Source organism: Cydia fagiglandana, chromosome 18 (genome assembly GCF_963556715.1).
Source record: "Cydia fagiglandana chromosome 18, ilCydFagi1.1, whole genome shotgun sequence".
In the NCBI taxonomy this organism is placed as follows: domain Eukaryota; kingdom Metazoa; phylum Arthropoda; class Insecta; order Lepidoptera; family Tortricidae; genus Cydia; species Cydia fagiglandana.
The window spans coordinates 8,915,449-8,933,389 of NC_085949.1; the positions used below are offsets into that span (position 1 = coordinate 8,915,449).

A 17,941-nucleotide genomic window follows, 5' to 3' on the forward strand; every position below is an offset into this window, starting at 1 on the left:
GAGTTCTGTTTGTCACTTTGTAACTATTGTGTTGGTCAATAATTAAGTTATGTTATCAAAAATACCAAAATGAAATAAGCAAGTCGCCAAAAATTGCGTGACGAATTCATTGCCAGGTTGCTTACTAATTTAACTTTTCTATTAGATAATATAAATCTTTGTTTTTAGTATATTAATTTTAATACAACCTAAGCAGGGAAATCATAGCACACGAGTACAACATTGACAAAGAAACGTGCTAGCCATGGAAGAGGAAAACGACTTCCGTGCTGAGATAAGGAAAAGTGAATGATAATATAATGTGCTGATTCGATCTACTCCTGCTCGAAAACCATGTACCGAATGCGTGTGTGGGTGATTTATGTTCAAAGGCAAGTGTCAGTTTACGAGAGTTCGGGAATGCTCTTTCCAATTCTCTTTTTTAGTATTCGACTTAACTCGATTTAAGTATTCGATATACACGTGTTGAAGCTGTGTAATATGTACGTATGTATCGTATGCTCCACCATAATTTTATCGAATGAGGCGACTGGTCGACATAGAAAATAAGGGGAAGTGTTATTACTTATTACACAAAAACCCATAATCGCCCATAATTTGCTTGAAGTGCTGATTTTGAGTTTGTGGCGACAAGATATGAGTTAAAATTTAAAGTGAGTGATTTATTTTGATCTAAGAACGTGATGCGTTTTCACGTAACCTCACGTTCGTTTTACAGATCATTAGATCAAGTTGTTAGTTGTTGTCTCAGCAATATCGGGGTAGTGGAAGTTTTTCGCCCAATTTAACCGTAAAATCTCTACCTGAGACAGAGGCTTGTGCGACAATATCCAAAGGCTTATTATAAAATACAACTGCAACGGAAATTTAAACTTCATAGTTCAGTCATCGTTTTTTATTTCTCAATTATGAAAAATAGTGCAGTGAAGGTCGCGTTTTATAAAGCTTCATGGGCCACTGTACGAGACCAAAATGAAAGATAGAACACTCACTATCCTTTACAATGTCACAACATAATTACCGGCTTAAAAGAAGTGAAAAGCGTTAGAGAAGACTTTTATGTTCGAGACATCCACTAAATTAAAAATGTTAAATAAAATTGATCTTTGCTAGAGTTCAAAGTAATTTTTAACTTCACCTTTAGAATGATGGTTAGTATTAACAGAGTTATATATACATATATCTCTGGTATTACGTAACCATAGTAGGCAGTATAATGTATAATAAGTGCATGTTGAATAATAAACTGCCATTTTAATAAATAAATGTATTTAAAATTAATTTGGTTAATTTTAAGAAATTCTTTCAAATAAAGATACCTGACCTACATCAGTTTTAATTCACAATTTAAAATTAATGTTCATTCCGAACATTTCCCCTACGCACCCATATTGGGTCGGATAATAACGTGGAAAATGGATAATGGTACTAAAATTACATATAAGCGATATAAATTAGAATAGCACCACCGGGCTCAACATCGTACGCTTATGCAAATATGAACCGACTTGAATTAACATACGAATTACATACAAATATAACTTATTCTAGACAATATTCATCTCAGAACACATAAGTGGGAATATGCATACGCACGGCAGCTAGAGGGTAAGTTATTCGGTTGTATTATGTTTCCGATGTATGGGGAAGATAAACAAATTGAAAACTTTACAACTTCAAACGGATAACAACTTCAAATCCGAGGATAAAAAAGTCAGAAAAATTTGTGTAATGAATAAATTTAAAAGTGGAAAAATTACTGTCTTGGGTGAATATGGTGGAAAGATTTGCTGGCTGGGGATGAGGTCTTGGTGGCTCAGATGGCAGAGCGCTGGAGTATCGATCCAGAGGCCGTGAGTTCAAGTCTCACCCAAGACAGTAATTTTTCCACTTTTAAATTTATTCTAAGCTTAATAGCATCGTTCGCAGACGTTTCTGCTTGTTCAAAATTAAAATTTGTGTAATGGTTCTGAAACCACTAGCGAATTTCTTAAAGCATTTTCTCATAGCAGATAAATTCTACGTACACCCAGCTATAAAAGTGCATGGTCATTTCATAATGTATCCATGAAATTTTGCAGCTCGTTTTATATAATACAAAATATGTGTTATGATGATACTAAGTTATCTGCAAATTGATTTAGCAAAGCAAACGGAATCGCAACAAAATTCAGGGCTATCTCGGTTTTGGCATTTGGTGATTGATTGTCCGGTGGGGCCTTGGTGGGGCGCGTTATGATTACCTACGTTTAAAGTGCGAACAGCTAAGTTCGAGATTCTCGAGCCATGTTCAAAACTCGAGCTTTCTTGTTGTACCTAATACAATAGGTACCTATTAAATAATTGTATTTTTTACTGGTTTCACGAGAAGATGGGCCCTTCAGAAAACATAAATCAAGCAAAGAATTGTAAGTATTTTACACTTACATCGGGTTTAATTCACTTTATTTTTAGTGAAAAAGAGAAAATCGATTGCTAATAAAAGTAATAAAAGCTAGGGGCTGTAATAAATAAAATATTAGAAAAATATGGGACGGTAGGACACGTGTACTTACTTATATGTTGATGTATTTTATATCGAACAAGCGCAAAAAGTACGTTAATCATTTGAAAATCGCGAATAAGCTTGGACTAGAAACCTTGGACGCAGTGCGACTGTTTCAATATGGTTTCAATTTTTGATTCGTGTCACTTACAACTCGGCCAGCTCGAGTTTTCACGGTAGTCACATCTCGAATCATACCCACCGCAAGATTATCTTATTCGTCCCATCTCTACGAGGGGTCATCAATAACCCTGAGATCAAGCAAACAGCGCTTGATAGAGTTGTCATCGAGGTGACTGCGTGATGAAAGGTAAAGGATTTGGCCGGTGAGTAATGCGATCTGTTGACTCAGCAAGACTGGTATCCAACGGAGAAATGCGCAGTTTCCATATCTTTCAAATACTCGTTATTGATTCTTCCGCACTTTAAGTTTTTTTTTTCAGTTTATCTTCTTCTGCATACCCGGAGCCGGTAAAGGTTTATTTGACATTCATAAGCGCATTGTAATATGCCTACTTGAATAAACTATTTTTTATCTTTATCTTTTATCTTTACACATTTTGTTGTTTTATCGATTATAACATTATTTTTGGGTAGTGAATTTGTATAGTGGTAGGAAATAGAATGGAGTTAAACTAAGCATGGTTACATTGGTTACCGTTATTTTGCCGAGTCAGGTTACGAGTTTTATTTATGCTATTAGATACAGGTCATTTCGATATCGTTATGTTATTCGGTCCGAAGATATCATGACCTAATTATTGTGCGGCGTCTCAATTCGACGCAGATACATTTTCTTTAGGGATTGTAATATCAGTTACTACGGCAAGTGCGGCATCGGAATACGCAGATAATAAACCTCCGTTAGGGTAAGGTAAGACTGTGAAATACGATATTCCAGTTCAGCGATTATGGCGTAGAGAGATGTTGATCCATTGCAAATAATATGCTCCGTGCTTCAATATAGCTAACTTAGAAATCAAATTCCAAGCATCTATTGGACTAGAGAATCATATGCACCAAAATGTCAAAAAATGCGTGATTTGTTCACAATAACCGCCTACCTATATTGTAACCAACGCGACATGTAGTGCACGTAAGAGATGTAATAGAATAAGTAACGAATCTACAAAAACTGTTTATATTTTCACGTAGGTGAACTTCAAGCTTTCCAACCTACATTTAAAAGTACGAGTAGTTAGCTCGGGGCCCACTATACTAATGGTAGGTAGCTATAAACCGCCTTTGTTCATTGTTGACTCTAACCCCACCTCACAATCTCGTACCTGTTGTACTAATAAGTGAAGTCTCCAGTTTTCCAGCACTATCGAGCCATTATGGACCTGGCTGTTGCCATTACGGGCCATTGTCCCTCACTGAGGCACTGGCAGCTTTGTTTGTATTGTCTGTAGTGCTGTCCGCCTTTAGGTACCGCTCTCTGAAAACAAACACCTGCAGTGATGAGCACAGAACCGCAGCTTGCTAATGGTTGGGAATTTTGCTATTGAACCTACCTGACGTTTGTACGCCTACAGCAATAAAAATGAATACAATTATCTAAAGTGTTTATATAATTCGCAGAATAAAGTTATGATTATGATCTGAGATTACCTAAACTTATTTTGTCTGATTCTAGGCGTCAACAGTCTTTTTTACAAACAACCGACCAATAAATGCCAAAAATGCCCATCGACACCCCATACTTTGATAAATGATGAAAGCCCTTGTTACCAACATTGAGGCATAGAAATAATCTTATCGAATTAAAATGACTGCTGTTGCATTTTGGTGGCACATACCATACTTGCTTTTAACATAGACGTATTATACTTACTTTTCTTTAGGTTGGTATGATTGGTAGTAAAACGTCAAACGTCATTTGAATTGTCGTGAACGTGGAAATACGTGGTTATTTTTTATTGTAATTGGTAAAATAACTTTAGCTGTTATTTAAATGGGGGCCAAATCTTTAAGGAAATGTGAAGTTTGTAGTGGGTGTGTAAGAAGACTAACTACTGATGCATTTTTGGCCAAATTTCCAACTTCATCCGAACAGGTCGGTAAACTGATGTTTGTATGCAATATTTTCATTTTTTACTTTGAGTCGTTAACAGTTACTAATTTAATTAGTTTTAGTCGTGTACAATCCATGATTAAAACGAAAATATTTTGTGAATAAAGTATTTTTAAGTAAAAAACTAAGTAACCTATGACACGAATAGTGTACGACCAATTTTATCGATAATCTCTTTATTTCAGATGTCGATTATGGGCAAAGCTGAGGAAAAGGAAATGAGGATTTGGCGTATTTATTTACCTATTCAAAAGCTGAATGGAAACAAGTTCATTTGTGGAAATCATTCTCCATCCAGTGCCTTCAATAAAAAGGGACCAGATTAAAAAAGAATGCGCGCGCATTCAGCATATTGTAATATGCCTACTTGAATAATAAACTATGTTATTTTTATCATGTAAAATAAAATTGTTTATATATATATATATATATATATAATGTTCTTTTATTTTATTAATAGGTAGTACAGTAGGTAAATACAGCAGCACGTATCGCACATTTATCGATATCGATAAACAGTAGGTACTGGAGTGTCGAGCCCTAGCGTTGTTTTTTTTGTGTTGGTAGTATTGTGTGGTTTTTCTTTTTTTAACAATTATGGCCTGGATGCGAGATCTTTAAGCCTGTATTTGGTGTGTTGGGATATGTACGTTCATAATTCGAAGTTCGGTTCGAGGATTGTTCGAGAGTGCCGACTCTTAAAACGTAGTGATTATATGCTCTTTGGTGCTATCGTGTTAAATGACATTTTTTCATGATTTCCACAGATCTAGGAATGACACTTACGCTTGTACGTACTACCACGTTAGACCACACACATTTTAGACCACGGTTACACGTTATGACTGAACTGACACCAGAACAAAAAGCGTGTAACCGATGTCTTAGATCTGTGATTATATAGTTTGTCAAATGACTGTCTCATTTCAATCATAGACAGAAAATTATTACTATCTTTGTATTACACTAGTACTAGCACCCAAAAGAAAAGGATGAGTATAGTTTTCCTGGTTCTTACCGACTGACAAATTGGTTTGACAAAATATTTTTTCCAAGCGCGATTAATGTCATAATTCTATCAGTCTATTCAATAAATGTAATAAATATGTGAGAATATGTGTTTAAATTTGCAGTTAGGGTATATTACTGCAGTTTAATGTGATTTTCGACAAATTACTTATGTGTTCCAGAAGGGTTCCTTATCTCGTGTTCCTGATATTTGCGTTATGTCTTCATTCACTAAAAGGCAAATCGTACAAGAACCATGCTTTGATCCGTGGTGTCCCTACGGATTTCGTAGGTTTAGAGTTCTTCAAGAAACTAGAAATTTTCTATAATGTCACATTTTGGAAAAAACCTACTTTGGTTCATAATACAGTGGAGTTTAGTATAAGTCCTGATAATTTAGCTAATCTCTATAGGGATACAGCGAAACAGAATATTCATTTTACGACTCTGACTAAGAATATACAAAGGTACGCTGATTTAAACTTTCACGATTTTTACTAATTATGATTTTATTTTTTTACAACGCCGTTCTCGAAACGTCGGAGGTAAATCTAAAAACTTAATTTTACGCGATTAAGTCCCGTCGTTGTGAATAATAATGAATACAACGTGGTAACGCGGCAAGTATCATGGGCACCTTTGCACCCGGTACAGCCCGCGGAGGTCTTTTAGATTAAAATATTTTAATATTTAGATATATTTAAGTTACTTTTGTATGATTATTTATGTACCATTAACCTTTTGTATAATAAATAAATATATATTTTTCCGCTCAAAAAAAAATACAAAGGTAGGTATTACGCATATATGAACCTATAAGTTATTACTCAGCTTTAAATTATGAATTTATAAATTATGAATTTAAAGCTGAGTAATAACTTATAGGTTCATTTACAGATCGTTGCCCCGCTAATTTAACAATGTTATAATTCTCATAATTGAATTTCGGAAATCCTGAAGCTAAAGGCCAGGTCAAGAGCACCCTAAACCGGCGAGCGTGTATGAGGAATGTTATGAAAGTGAAGGAAGCGAATGAGGCATGTCAGGATCGTAGCAAGTGGAAATCCGTGGTCTCTGCCTACCCCTCCAGGAAATAGGCGTGATTATATGTATGTATGTATAAATTGGTTTCAGTGCCTTCGACAAACAAAACGTTCGGCCGTATAATAGAGCAAATATGCAGTCCTTTAATTGGCACAGTTACTACCGACTTGACGACATTTACGACTGGCTTGAAGACCTTAGCGACAGATACCCGGACGAAGTACGATTGCGCACTATTGGAAAGAGTTATGAAAACCGGACAATAATGGCAGTGAAGCTTACTTTAAAGGGATCTATAAGGAGGTAGGAACATTTAGGGCCAGTTGCACCACAGTTAATGATCAGGGAAGTTTCATAGCACGCAGCAGAAATCTATGAAACTTCCCATACAATAAGATTTAGCGAACGCTTTAATGGTGACGGACGGTTTGGTGGAACCGACCCTAACTCTCACCATCGCTTTATTATAATAATCGATTATATACCTACTGTATCATATTCGGCAGCGCTAAAACCTCGCAGTAACTTGGGAACAAAATGTTTCGTCTCTCGTTTCGCGTGGCGCGTTACATTGATAGCAAAACTTAAGTAAAAATTTCATATGTTAAAATATATAAGCTTGATATTATTAATTTCTTTACTTTGTGAAAACATTTTTGCTTTGTTACAGAGGCAAGATAATAGTCGAAGGGGGTTGTCATGGAAATGAATGGATATCCCCAGCGTTTGTGACCTACATGTTACATACATTACTAAACTTCAAAAAGTATGAAAACGACGAATTGGAAACTATTGCCCTCATGTATACTTGGATTTTCGTTCCTGTAATGAACCCAGACGGCTATGAGTACGCTCATACGACAGTGAGTCTGTATATTTCGCAAACCATTTATTCGTTGCAACCGTAGTGTTACAAATGTTCTGGTGTAAGAATCATGGAAACTAGGCCGTAGCAGCATATTTATACTACAGGGGGCCTCCTTAATACCTTATATTGTAAACAATGATATACTTTTACGTTTTTCGCGAGAAAAAGGGAACTTACTTTTACAGTCAGGTTAAATATACATTTTACCTGCTAAATCCTCATGTAACAGCGCAGAATACATCGTAATATTCTGTTTACTATTTCTGACATCAAATATTTTTGTATTTTAACAAAAAGTGATTAATAGTAGTCAAACATTATTTCTTAAGGTGTTAATATATAGGTGGTGATAATAGACTTCAGTATTTTAGCATTCACTTATGTAGCGCAAACAGAACAATGTACTAGAATTTGGGCCCGATTCGGATTTTGAAATAGACATCTATTAGATATCTTTTAGACATCACCTAGATACGATAACGATATGTTTAAGATCTAACCTGTCAAATTTGACATTTGTGCGATTATGGAGATACTCTTGAACGATTTCCACAGGATATGACTTCACATCTAATAGATATCTTACTCTATCTAACGTAAAAGTGACATTGGTTGCCCGAATTGCGCTGCAAAAGAGAACTAGTTGATATCTAAACTATAACGTATCTAGTATGGATCTAGTACGTGTCGTCTCTAGTAAATATCTTGAAGTTTGAATACGGTAGTGCGTCATTAAAAACTGCGAATGCTCGACATTCTGCTCTAGTGAATGCTCAAATCTATCAGAACTTTACACCTCTCCTACTATCAATGACTTTATGATTGTAGGATCGATTATGGAGAAAAAATCGACGTGGTGGTTATGGCGTGGATTTAAATCGGAATTATGGAATCGGTTTTGGGGGTAAGTGTAGCTAACCCTAAAACCTCTTCATTAAACCTTAAGATTGGAAGGTATTATCAGTTAGTTATTTCAAATTATTTTATTATTTGTAGTTATTATAAATGTCTTCCTTCTACTAACAGCTCACTGCCCAGACATATCTAACACCGAAAGTCGTGAACACTGCGGTGATAGTCCGTTCTCCGAGCCAGAATCCGAAGCAATGGCACTATACACAAAAGATAACAGCGACAACTTGGAGTACTACCTGTCCTTCCATTCCTACGGACAGCACATTATTTTACCTTACTCTGTATCTGTAGAGCATAAAGATAACTACAATGTAGTGGTAAGATACAGTCAGCAGCAGAAGTTGCTAAGCGGGCGAGGTGTACAAAATAATCGTGACGCGACTTTATTGTTGAGAGAATAAGAGCGTGTCAAGGTAATTTTGAACACCTCGCCCGCTTAGCAACTTCTGCTGCTGACAGACCATAAGATAACTTGAAATGATAAATGATAGTGATATGTAAGTCTTTCATGATCGCTAAGGTATACTGATCACTTCTGTATACAAACTTGTAACTTTTCTCCTTGAACAATTTACTAAAGAAAATAATGTATACTGAATGTATGTTTATCGCAGGTAGGTACATCTTGTTTTCCTTTCATGGGTAAGCCAACTTTCGAAGGTTTTTATAGATGCCTATTTCCTCTATTACTATTGGATTTTGCTTAAAGGAATCCAGTCCATAAAGTTCCAAAAAACAAGAATTTGACACTATCGATATTACAAACCTATACCTACTTTCGCCACCTGTAAGAAATTTCGACCAGCCAACCCAATTATTTTAAGAGTTACGTGATAAGTACCTATTTAAAAAAACTCAATAAATAGGTCAAGCTCAGACTCTTAGAAAATATATGTGACGTTCCACGACAAAAGGTACCTTATGGCGGCTGGCGCTTACGTCGCATAGCGCCGCAATAATATTGGAGCGGCGTTAATAATAGTGTAAGCGCCAACCGCCATAAGGTACCTTTACCCGTGGGACGTCACATGTTATCATCATCATCATGTCATTTCCATATTATTTATAACCTAGAAACGCTAAATCTCGCAAAATTGTATTGAAATGACGAGTTTTAACAATAAAAAAGTTAATACTTAGTTATATAGCAAGTATTTAATCCCAAAGAATATAATACGAGATATAGATAGGTAGCAACTTTATATTTAATTTATTCTAAGTTCACTATCTGGACTAATGTTTGGGAGACTTAAATCTTTATTTAATAACCGCATTTATGATTTAACTAAGAATTGTATCAATTCAAACTTGAAATAAATTCCCATGTAAAGCAATACTATGTACCTTTGCGCTGAAGTCAAATGTAAATATGCTTATAAATATATGAATTTAGATAAGGGAACCAAAACAAAACTATTCAAGTGCCCTCCTGTCTGCGTCTCACTTTGGCAATTGGAGATAACAGAGATAGATATCATACAGAGAAACTATCGTTTTACTAGAAATCTTTACCTTTTCAGAAAATGAAAGCTGAAAAGGTTGCAAGTCGAATACTGGAAAAACATAGTCTACAGTATACTGTTGGCAATAATTACGATATTGAGGGTACGTAGATAAAAATACTTATAAATATAAGGTAACGAACCTGTATGAAATAGTGACGAATGTTTTATTTTTTATAACAAATATGTGAGTTTTGATATTATATTATGTATTTATATAAATTAGTTTCTTTGTTATATCATTAATTGTCTTCCCCATCGCGGAACATCGGTGTTCCCACGGGTGTTCCGGACCTTTGGGAGGCGTGCGCGGTGCCGAAGCCAACACTTAGAGTGCTTTTTGACACTTAAATGAAATGTATACCAAGCAGATTCTGTCCTTGCCCGTGTCATGGGACTCAGGCTGACGGCGCGATTCGGGAAATGAATTAGAGATTAACTAGATACGATATAGTAAAGATTATCTTCACTATTTCATATCTAGAGAGTCTCTAATTCATTTCCCGAATCGAGCCGTGAGACAGCACCCGACAGGGTGTACTAGTACATTGTGCAACATGGGGCGTAAGTTGAATATTGCAAACGAGAGTAAGTTAAATCGCGACGGCTTGCCGGAGCGATTTATAGACTCGAGTTTGCAATATTATTACGCCCCGAGTTACACACAATGTTTTTCATCACACTTTCGATACAAAAATTAAGTATAAAGACAAAAAAACTCTTAAGTATGGCACTAGAAACTTCATAACTCCCTAGGGAGAACGCTTTTTCTATAACTCCCGCTAAACCTGCGTGCAATTCCACATTTACTGAGCGAGTGTGATGAAAAGAATATTGGAAGTTGATGGAATTTAAAATTAACTAGGCTACTGGGTGAAAGCGATCGACTAAGTACCGGGCTGTGGAATAAATAAACATTAAATTGATTGTTATGTCTAAACGCGTTAGCTATATTTTATGGCCTTTAACCGAAATTTGTTCTCTAGGATACCTGGCGTCAGGAACAAGCAGTGACTGGGTAAAGAAAGCTTTGCAAGTACCGTGAGTCAAGTCAATATTTTACTTAAGAACAGCTCGTAATATTAACAAACAGTTCCATGCTCATTGTTTTCAGACTCAGATTTTATAAAGCAACGGCTATATATATATATTTCTTAGTCGTAAAAAATACTAGGTAGGCACCTACCTATGAAGGAATTTCTACTCTAAATGTTTTTTTTATCGATAGCACTGGGAGACCAGATCACTATTGAAACGTATATAAAATGATTTATTGCCCCGACGCTCAGATAATGGACTTACAAGTCGGCCAGAATCGCTAAATTTTTTATGTATTTTAACTCAAGTTTCCATGGTCACTTTATGAATGATTTAATTCTTAATTTGTCCATGTATTTTTGCTATTCGCCGTACAACAGTCTTACGGCCTGATTCGAATTTTAAGATTCGCCAAAAATTTGGATCGGATATGTCAGTTGTACGGACGTTTCTTAAAGTTAGAATCAGGCCGTTATAATTATAAAATACAAATGTTTATTTCAGTTACGTGGCGACCTTTCAGCTTCCCGATACGGGTGTCCACGGATACGCATTGCCCCCGGACCGAATCTTGCCCGTTTGCCAGGCAACAATGGACGGACTGCTGCTTTTCTTCGATCCGGACATAGATAAATTCTTAAGAAGTGGCGATAAAAATACACAAGAACATCGTATCCATGCCACAGTTATTCTACTTTGTAACATGGCTCTTTGTTTTTTTGTATAGAATCAATTAGGAGGAAACGACGAACGCTTCTCCATACAAACATAGTTCCCGTTATATTACTCGCTAGATATTAACTTTATAGAAAGCACGTTTAAACAATTTAATATATATTGACCATATTCTATGAGAATTCTTTAGGCGGTTCTTGATTTATTGATTAAGAGTTATAGCGAAAAACGAATTCCATACAAATTTTTAAATGCTCATAAATACTCATAATAATTAAAAATTGAGAAGTATGTAAAATGTAGTTGTGGCTGTTAGGTACGCATCAAACTGTCTCAAAATATTTTCTTCAAAAATGTTAATGTTCTTCTCTTCTTCCTGCTAGACCTGTTCCCATTTACTTGGGGTCGGCCTTCCTTGTCCTCAATTTCCATCTAGCGCGGTCTTCCGCGACGTTATTATTTAAATGAACTTCTTTTAGGTATTTTTCAACCGTCGTCCACCGTGGTAGGTGGTCTGCCTGAGTTGCGTGTAGTGGTGTGCGGTGGTGTTCAAAATATTAATGTTAATATCCAGAGAGGATAATGGGGACTACGTCCACTTTCGTCTTAGTTGTCTAACATGCATGGCTGTTGTTAAAGAGAATATGTAAATAACGGATTATTTAATAAAACGTTGTATTATAGGTACATTACGATACAGATGCGAAAAATCGGAAATTCGAAACTAGTGGCGATATAACACGGCATGACACGACCGAAGGGAATGTTTTAAAATAGTTTTAAATAGGGAGTATTACTGCAATGTTCTGCCACCAGAGTGCAGCACAGTTTTTGACAAGTTTTCACTATGACATTGATGCATCAAGGCAGTTTTAGGCAGTTTGTTTACAATTGGCCTGCCGCGAAATGTTGAAATTTCGTTATCTGCCTCTCTATAAATAGGCAAGAAACCGAACTTTCGATTTTCGTGTTCCGCGGTAGGCCCTGTGATTGTGCCAGTGACGCCCTCTGCGCAGAGTTTTGCGTAAAATTCTCTACTTGCGATTTTTTTAATACTCGGCTATATCTTCAAACCTCTTTTAATAAAAAAATGTTTGAAAAATTGAGACTTATGATTATTGATGACAGTGTCATCGTATAAGTAATTGGGGAGTAATTGAAAGTTTTGGAAGTTGGTTTTAAAATTTATTGTTGTTTTCTTTATGTTTCATGTGTAATAATAATCAGTGATGTATTTCATGACTGCTGGCTTTTTTATTTTCTTACTACTAACGAGATGTGACAGCAAATCTTATAAAAATTACGCGTTGCTGCGTGGCGTTCCGTATGATGAATCAGAGTTGATATTCATGAAAACACTGGACAAGGTCTACGATGTGACGTGGTGGAAGGAACCAACTCAAGTTCATAAACCGGTGGAATTCAGCATAGCTCCTCGTAACTTGGCTGCACTCTATAGGGATACGGAGAAGTTGACCGTCCGGTTCATGATTGTGATCAGGAATTTACAGGGGTACGCTATTGAAAGTGTATACAGTCGACGTCAATAGTTATTTGTTTTACAAGGGGGGAAAGTTGTTGTTTAACCGCTCGTGCTAATATTGATACCCGAGCAAGCGAAAGATTCCAAAATTGAACCACGAGCGTAGCGAGTGGTTCGAAAAATGGAATCTTGAGCGTTGCGAGGGTTTCAAAGCACGAGGGTTAAATAAAATTTGCCCCCGAGTGAAACACAAAATTTTTCACCACACCAACCCGATGCAAATATTAAATGTAAAATATCAAACAAAATCAAACCAAATCAAATTCAAATTAATATTATTAAATATTTATCATCCAAAACCACCATTTAACATTTAATTTGTAAATTCTACCAGCAAACATAAGAAAACAACTCAAAATTTGCATTTGATTACTTTGCCTCACATGTGAATAAAATGCAACTTTGCTATCAGTTTTTGAAGTGCAAAGTAAGCCTTTCCGAGCTGGTGTGGTGAAAAGATATGTTTACACTTTTACACCTTATTCCTTTGTAAGAAGGCGAAAAGCGTAAACATATCTTTAACGTCGATTGTACACGGATACAGATATTATGAATATCTAAATAATTCCTTCTGTGTATCAACGTTGCCCAATGTGACCTTCTTATAGTGTCATCCAATAATATTAGTTATATGTACGTAATTAATTTAAAGGAGATTTTACATCTTTTCCAGATAGAGCTACTAATTCAATAACGCAAATACATTTGAATTGTTCAAAGCACGGATTGTGTACTGGTTTTTTGTCTAGTAATAGTTTAAACTCACTTTCTCCCACATGTTATATAGCTTAGTTTTTTTCTGTTTTCCCTGGTTGCCCTGAAAACCAGCACCATGGCCACTACTTAGTCATCGGTATATGCTGAGTGACATCAATTTTGGTGTTCGAATGTACTAGAATAAGATGTACATATTAAGTTTTACTTTTCACACCAAATAAAGTATTTCTATTATATTTCTAAATAGTTATAACGTAGCTAAGAAGTAGAGGTATCAATGAATCGATACAAATAAATAAAACAGAACGTGCAGATTATGATTTAATTTGTGTTTGTGTGTTTTCAGTGCCTTCGACAAACAAAAAGCCACTACTTACTTCAGGCGTAACATGGCATCCTTCAATTGGCACAACTTCTATCGCTTGGACGACATTTATGACTGGCTTAAAGATGTTAGCTCTCATTACCCAGGGGAGGTGCAGCTCCGAAGGGTTGGCACAACTCACGAAAACAGAACAATTATGTCTGCAAGACTGAGATTGAAAGGGTCCAGAAACAGGTTAAAATAATGCAAATTATAAGGAGCTTCGTACAGTCGAAGTCAAAAAATATGTTTAAACTTTTGCACCTATTCATTTGCAATAAGGCGAAAAATTTTCTTTGACGTCGGCTGTACATAAATATGTATACCGTTTTCGCAACACTGATTTATTGAAAAGTTTGCCGTGAAATATTTTTCTTAGAATATAACATCCTGGCTACGTATACATTTACAAAATACTTAATGGAGGTAATCATCGATGGACCAAATTAATTTTTTTAATTTATATTACCAAACATTATTTCGTAACATTATGAAACAGGTAAAATACACGGTAAGTAAATAATACTCAATGTATGATGAAATTTAAAAATTACTAAGAAATATTTGCATTTCACAACGTAAAACGGGGTGAAAAGACACGATTTTCAACTTCAACCACGATTTTCGCCAATAATCCTAAGTATGTTGACGACATTTTATGAGTCTTGGTTAGCTCTTCAATTTTGCATTTGTGAAATCAATTTTGACCCACCCAATTCAAAGAAAATCAAAGAAAACTACCTGTTTTCTCCAAATCCTTAAAACGGGGTCGATAGACACAAGAAAGGGGTGAATAGAAATATGAAGTTTTACTTGTCATAGGCATCGAATTTGGTCATTATTATGTTGATACTCTATTGGCAAATAGTATATAAATCCGTTAAACAGTTATTTGATACAAAAATATTTTACCGTGTCGTTTAACCCCCAACGCGTGTTTTTTCACCCCTTTGTGGTATCTAATCACCCCCTATGACGTAACTATTCACCCCATATGTGTGTCCACTGACCCCTTTTTCACTTAAAATTGCTTGTTGATAGTTTTTTGCAAAAAATGCTTTATTATAGAGAAAATTGGTGATATTATTTATTATTTAGGTACTACAGATACTATATTACCAGGTTAGCTAACTTTAACTACGTTAATTTCACTACATTTACCGCTAGAACCAAGTTCAAACAGGCTTCATTTCTTACCTCGGCGAGGCCTTACTTTTAAGTCAAAAAATCTAACTTTTAGGCAGTTTGATTAACTTCTTTTGGTATCAATGTAGAGAATAAATAGTCTACTATATATTTATTCCAATATTCTAATTTTAGAGATGTACATTTTTAAATATAACTAATTGAAAGATAATATTCAAAATGTCTCTATTCACCCCGCGATTTCTGTTGACCCCTTTTTACGGTACTACGAAAAGATTGCTTCAGTTATGTCATAATGACATAACTGAAATATTATTGTCAGCGATGCTTAGTTCCCAAGTAGATGAGACTTTGACAAAGTTTTTGGCCAAGGAAGAATAGCCTTCCAAAAATAGGTACCTATGTTTTACAATTTATTTTTAAGAGGGAAGTGTAGCGCATACTCGTGTGATGGAACCTTTAAACGTTTATTCTTAAAACAATATTTGTGTGTTACAGATCCAAAGTGATAGTGGAAGGAGGTTGCCATGCGCGGGAGTGGTTGTCTCCAGCGGTTGTAACTTACATGTTATACACATTATTAAATGCCCATAAGTATAAAGACATAGAGCTGGAGAGGATCGCCTACACGTACACTTGGGTTTTTATACCTGTCATGAACCCAGACGGATATGAATATAGTCATACAACGGTGAATTGTAATGTTTTGAATGATTAATTGCGTGGTCAAAATATAATTCAAATTTTAACGGCAAAAATGCTGATTGTTCAAAATTTTCTAATTTACCTCCTATAAAAAAATCTAAAACTAAACATCATATTTTCTGAAGCATAAAAACACTTTTTCACCAGATCAGCTCTTAAATGCTCTCTTTAATATTCAAAAACTGATGAGAAAGTTGCATTTTATCGACAAGAGTGTTAAATGAATATGATGCTAATTTTAGGTTGTTTCCTTCATTTGTTTTACAACGGAGCAAAGTAATTTTTTAACTCCTCTTGCTAATATTTATACCCGAGCAAGCGAAAGATTCCAATAAAGAACCACGAGTAGAAATTTGAGGTAGGGACTCAAGGTATGAGGGTTAAACAAACTTTGCTTTGCTGTTTATCATTCAAATCATCATTTAAAAGTCAATTCTGCAACTGCCAACTTGAGAAAACAACTTAAATTTTGCATAAAATTACTTTGCCACTATAATAGTGGCAATAATTGTGGACCAAAATTAAACTTTCTTTTAGTTTTTGAAAATTGTCTTCACGAGCTTATGTAGTGAAATAGTTATTTGTTTTACAAGGGGGCAAAGTTGTTGTTTAACCGCTCGTGATAATATTGATAGCCAAGCAAGCGAAAGATTCCAAAATTGAACTACGAGCGTAGCGAGTGGTTCGAAAAATGGAATTTTGAGCGTTGCGAGGGTTTCAAAGCACGAGGGTTAAACAAAATTTGCCCCCGAGTGAAACACAAAAATTTTCACCACACCAACCCAAAGCAAATATTAAATGTAAAATATCAAACAAAATCAAACCAAATCAAATCCAAATGAATGTTATTAAATATTTATCATCCAAAATCATCATTTAAAAGTCAATTCTACCAGCAAACATGAAAAAACAACTCAAAATTTGCATTTAATTACTTTGCCTCACATGTGAATAAAATGCAACTTTGCTTAGATCAGTTTTAGACGTGCAACAGAGGCGTAGCTAGAGGATATGGCGCCAGGGGCAGGCACCAAATTTGCGCCCCCCCCCCCACACAAACGAAATGAACTTCAAAAGGGTTACTTTTTTTTTAACTAAAATTTACTTTTAATTTAGACAATACAGTGTATATGTGTTTTTTTAATACATCGGCAGGCGTGGCTCACTCCGCGATGTCGTCGCTTTGCTACAGGCAGTTAAAAGTCCATCCGTTCGACCCCAATTTTGGGGTTTGCCATAAGCCGCGCGTGGCGCTGTCGCCACCTAGCGGCCATATCTGCGCTGATCGTGACAGACGCGTTTTGTTAGAGAGTGAGTCTTCTGTAACTAGTACTATTATTTATTCTGTGACATCGGTGGGTAACATGTTTACGACCCACCTGATGGTAAGTGGTCACCGCATCATATGGACGTCTACACTCCAAAAGAGTTACAAGCGCGTTGCCGACCATTTTAAAACTTATGCACTTTTTTGAAGATCTCCATACTGTAGCCTCTCGAGAAAAAGGAACTTAATCAATTTATTGTGGAATGAGCTCCCTTTTTTCGACAAATTTCCTCCCGACCACTGTGGAAGGAATTCCTCTTAAACCGCACAGTACGCGACCATTTAGGTTCTAGGGTGTGAGGATAAACACTCTGCCTATCCTAATACGGCGAGCGGTGCAGTGATGGCAAGCTGTCACCGTTGGCAACTAGGCAGCATGTCAAACAATTCTTCAGACAACAGCTCATTGTACTTACCTACGAGCGGTAGAGAACATCCTGTATACAGGGTGGCTAAAAAATAACTGTATT

At 35.8% G+C, this 17,941-nt stretch overlaps 2 protein-coding genes across 2 annotated transcripts in view; one reads left to right on the forward strand and one right to left on the reverse strand.

Annotated features, from left to right (window-relative positions):
- Positions 1-17,941, reverse strand: part of LOC134673531 (uncharacterized) — a 461,710-nt gene that overhangs the window by 71,124 nt on the left and 372,645 nt on the right. The window lies entirely within an intron of this gene.
- LOC134673551 (carboxypeptidase O-like) lies at positions 6,600-15,948 on the forward strand. Its single transcript, XM_063531548.1, has 8 exons — positions 6,600-6,974; positions 7,342-7,534; positions 8,368-8,443; positions 8,566-8,771; positions 9,975-10,059; positions 10,943-10,997; positions 11,499-11,665; positions 15,938-15,948. Exons 1-8 carry the CDS (start codon positions 6,805-6,807, stop codon positions 15,946-15,948), a joined length of 963 nt encoding a protein of 320 aa, XP_063387618.1. The 5' UTR covers positions 6,600-6,804.

Bases quoted from the DNA above. Each gene is read 5' to 3' on its own strand.
- LOC134673551 (XM_063531548.1), top strand. From the start codon at position 6,805: ATGCAGTCCTTTAATTGGCACAGTTACTACCGACTTGACGACATTTAC. The intron at 6,975-7,341 runs GTAGGAACATTT...GCTTTGTTACAG, and splicing joins TTAAAGGGATCTATAAGGAG to AGGCAAGATAATAGTCGAAG. The intron at 8,772-9,974 runs GTAAGATACAGT...TTACCTTTTCAG, and splicing joins AAGATAACTACAATGTAGTG to AAAATGAAAGCTGAAAAGGT.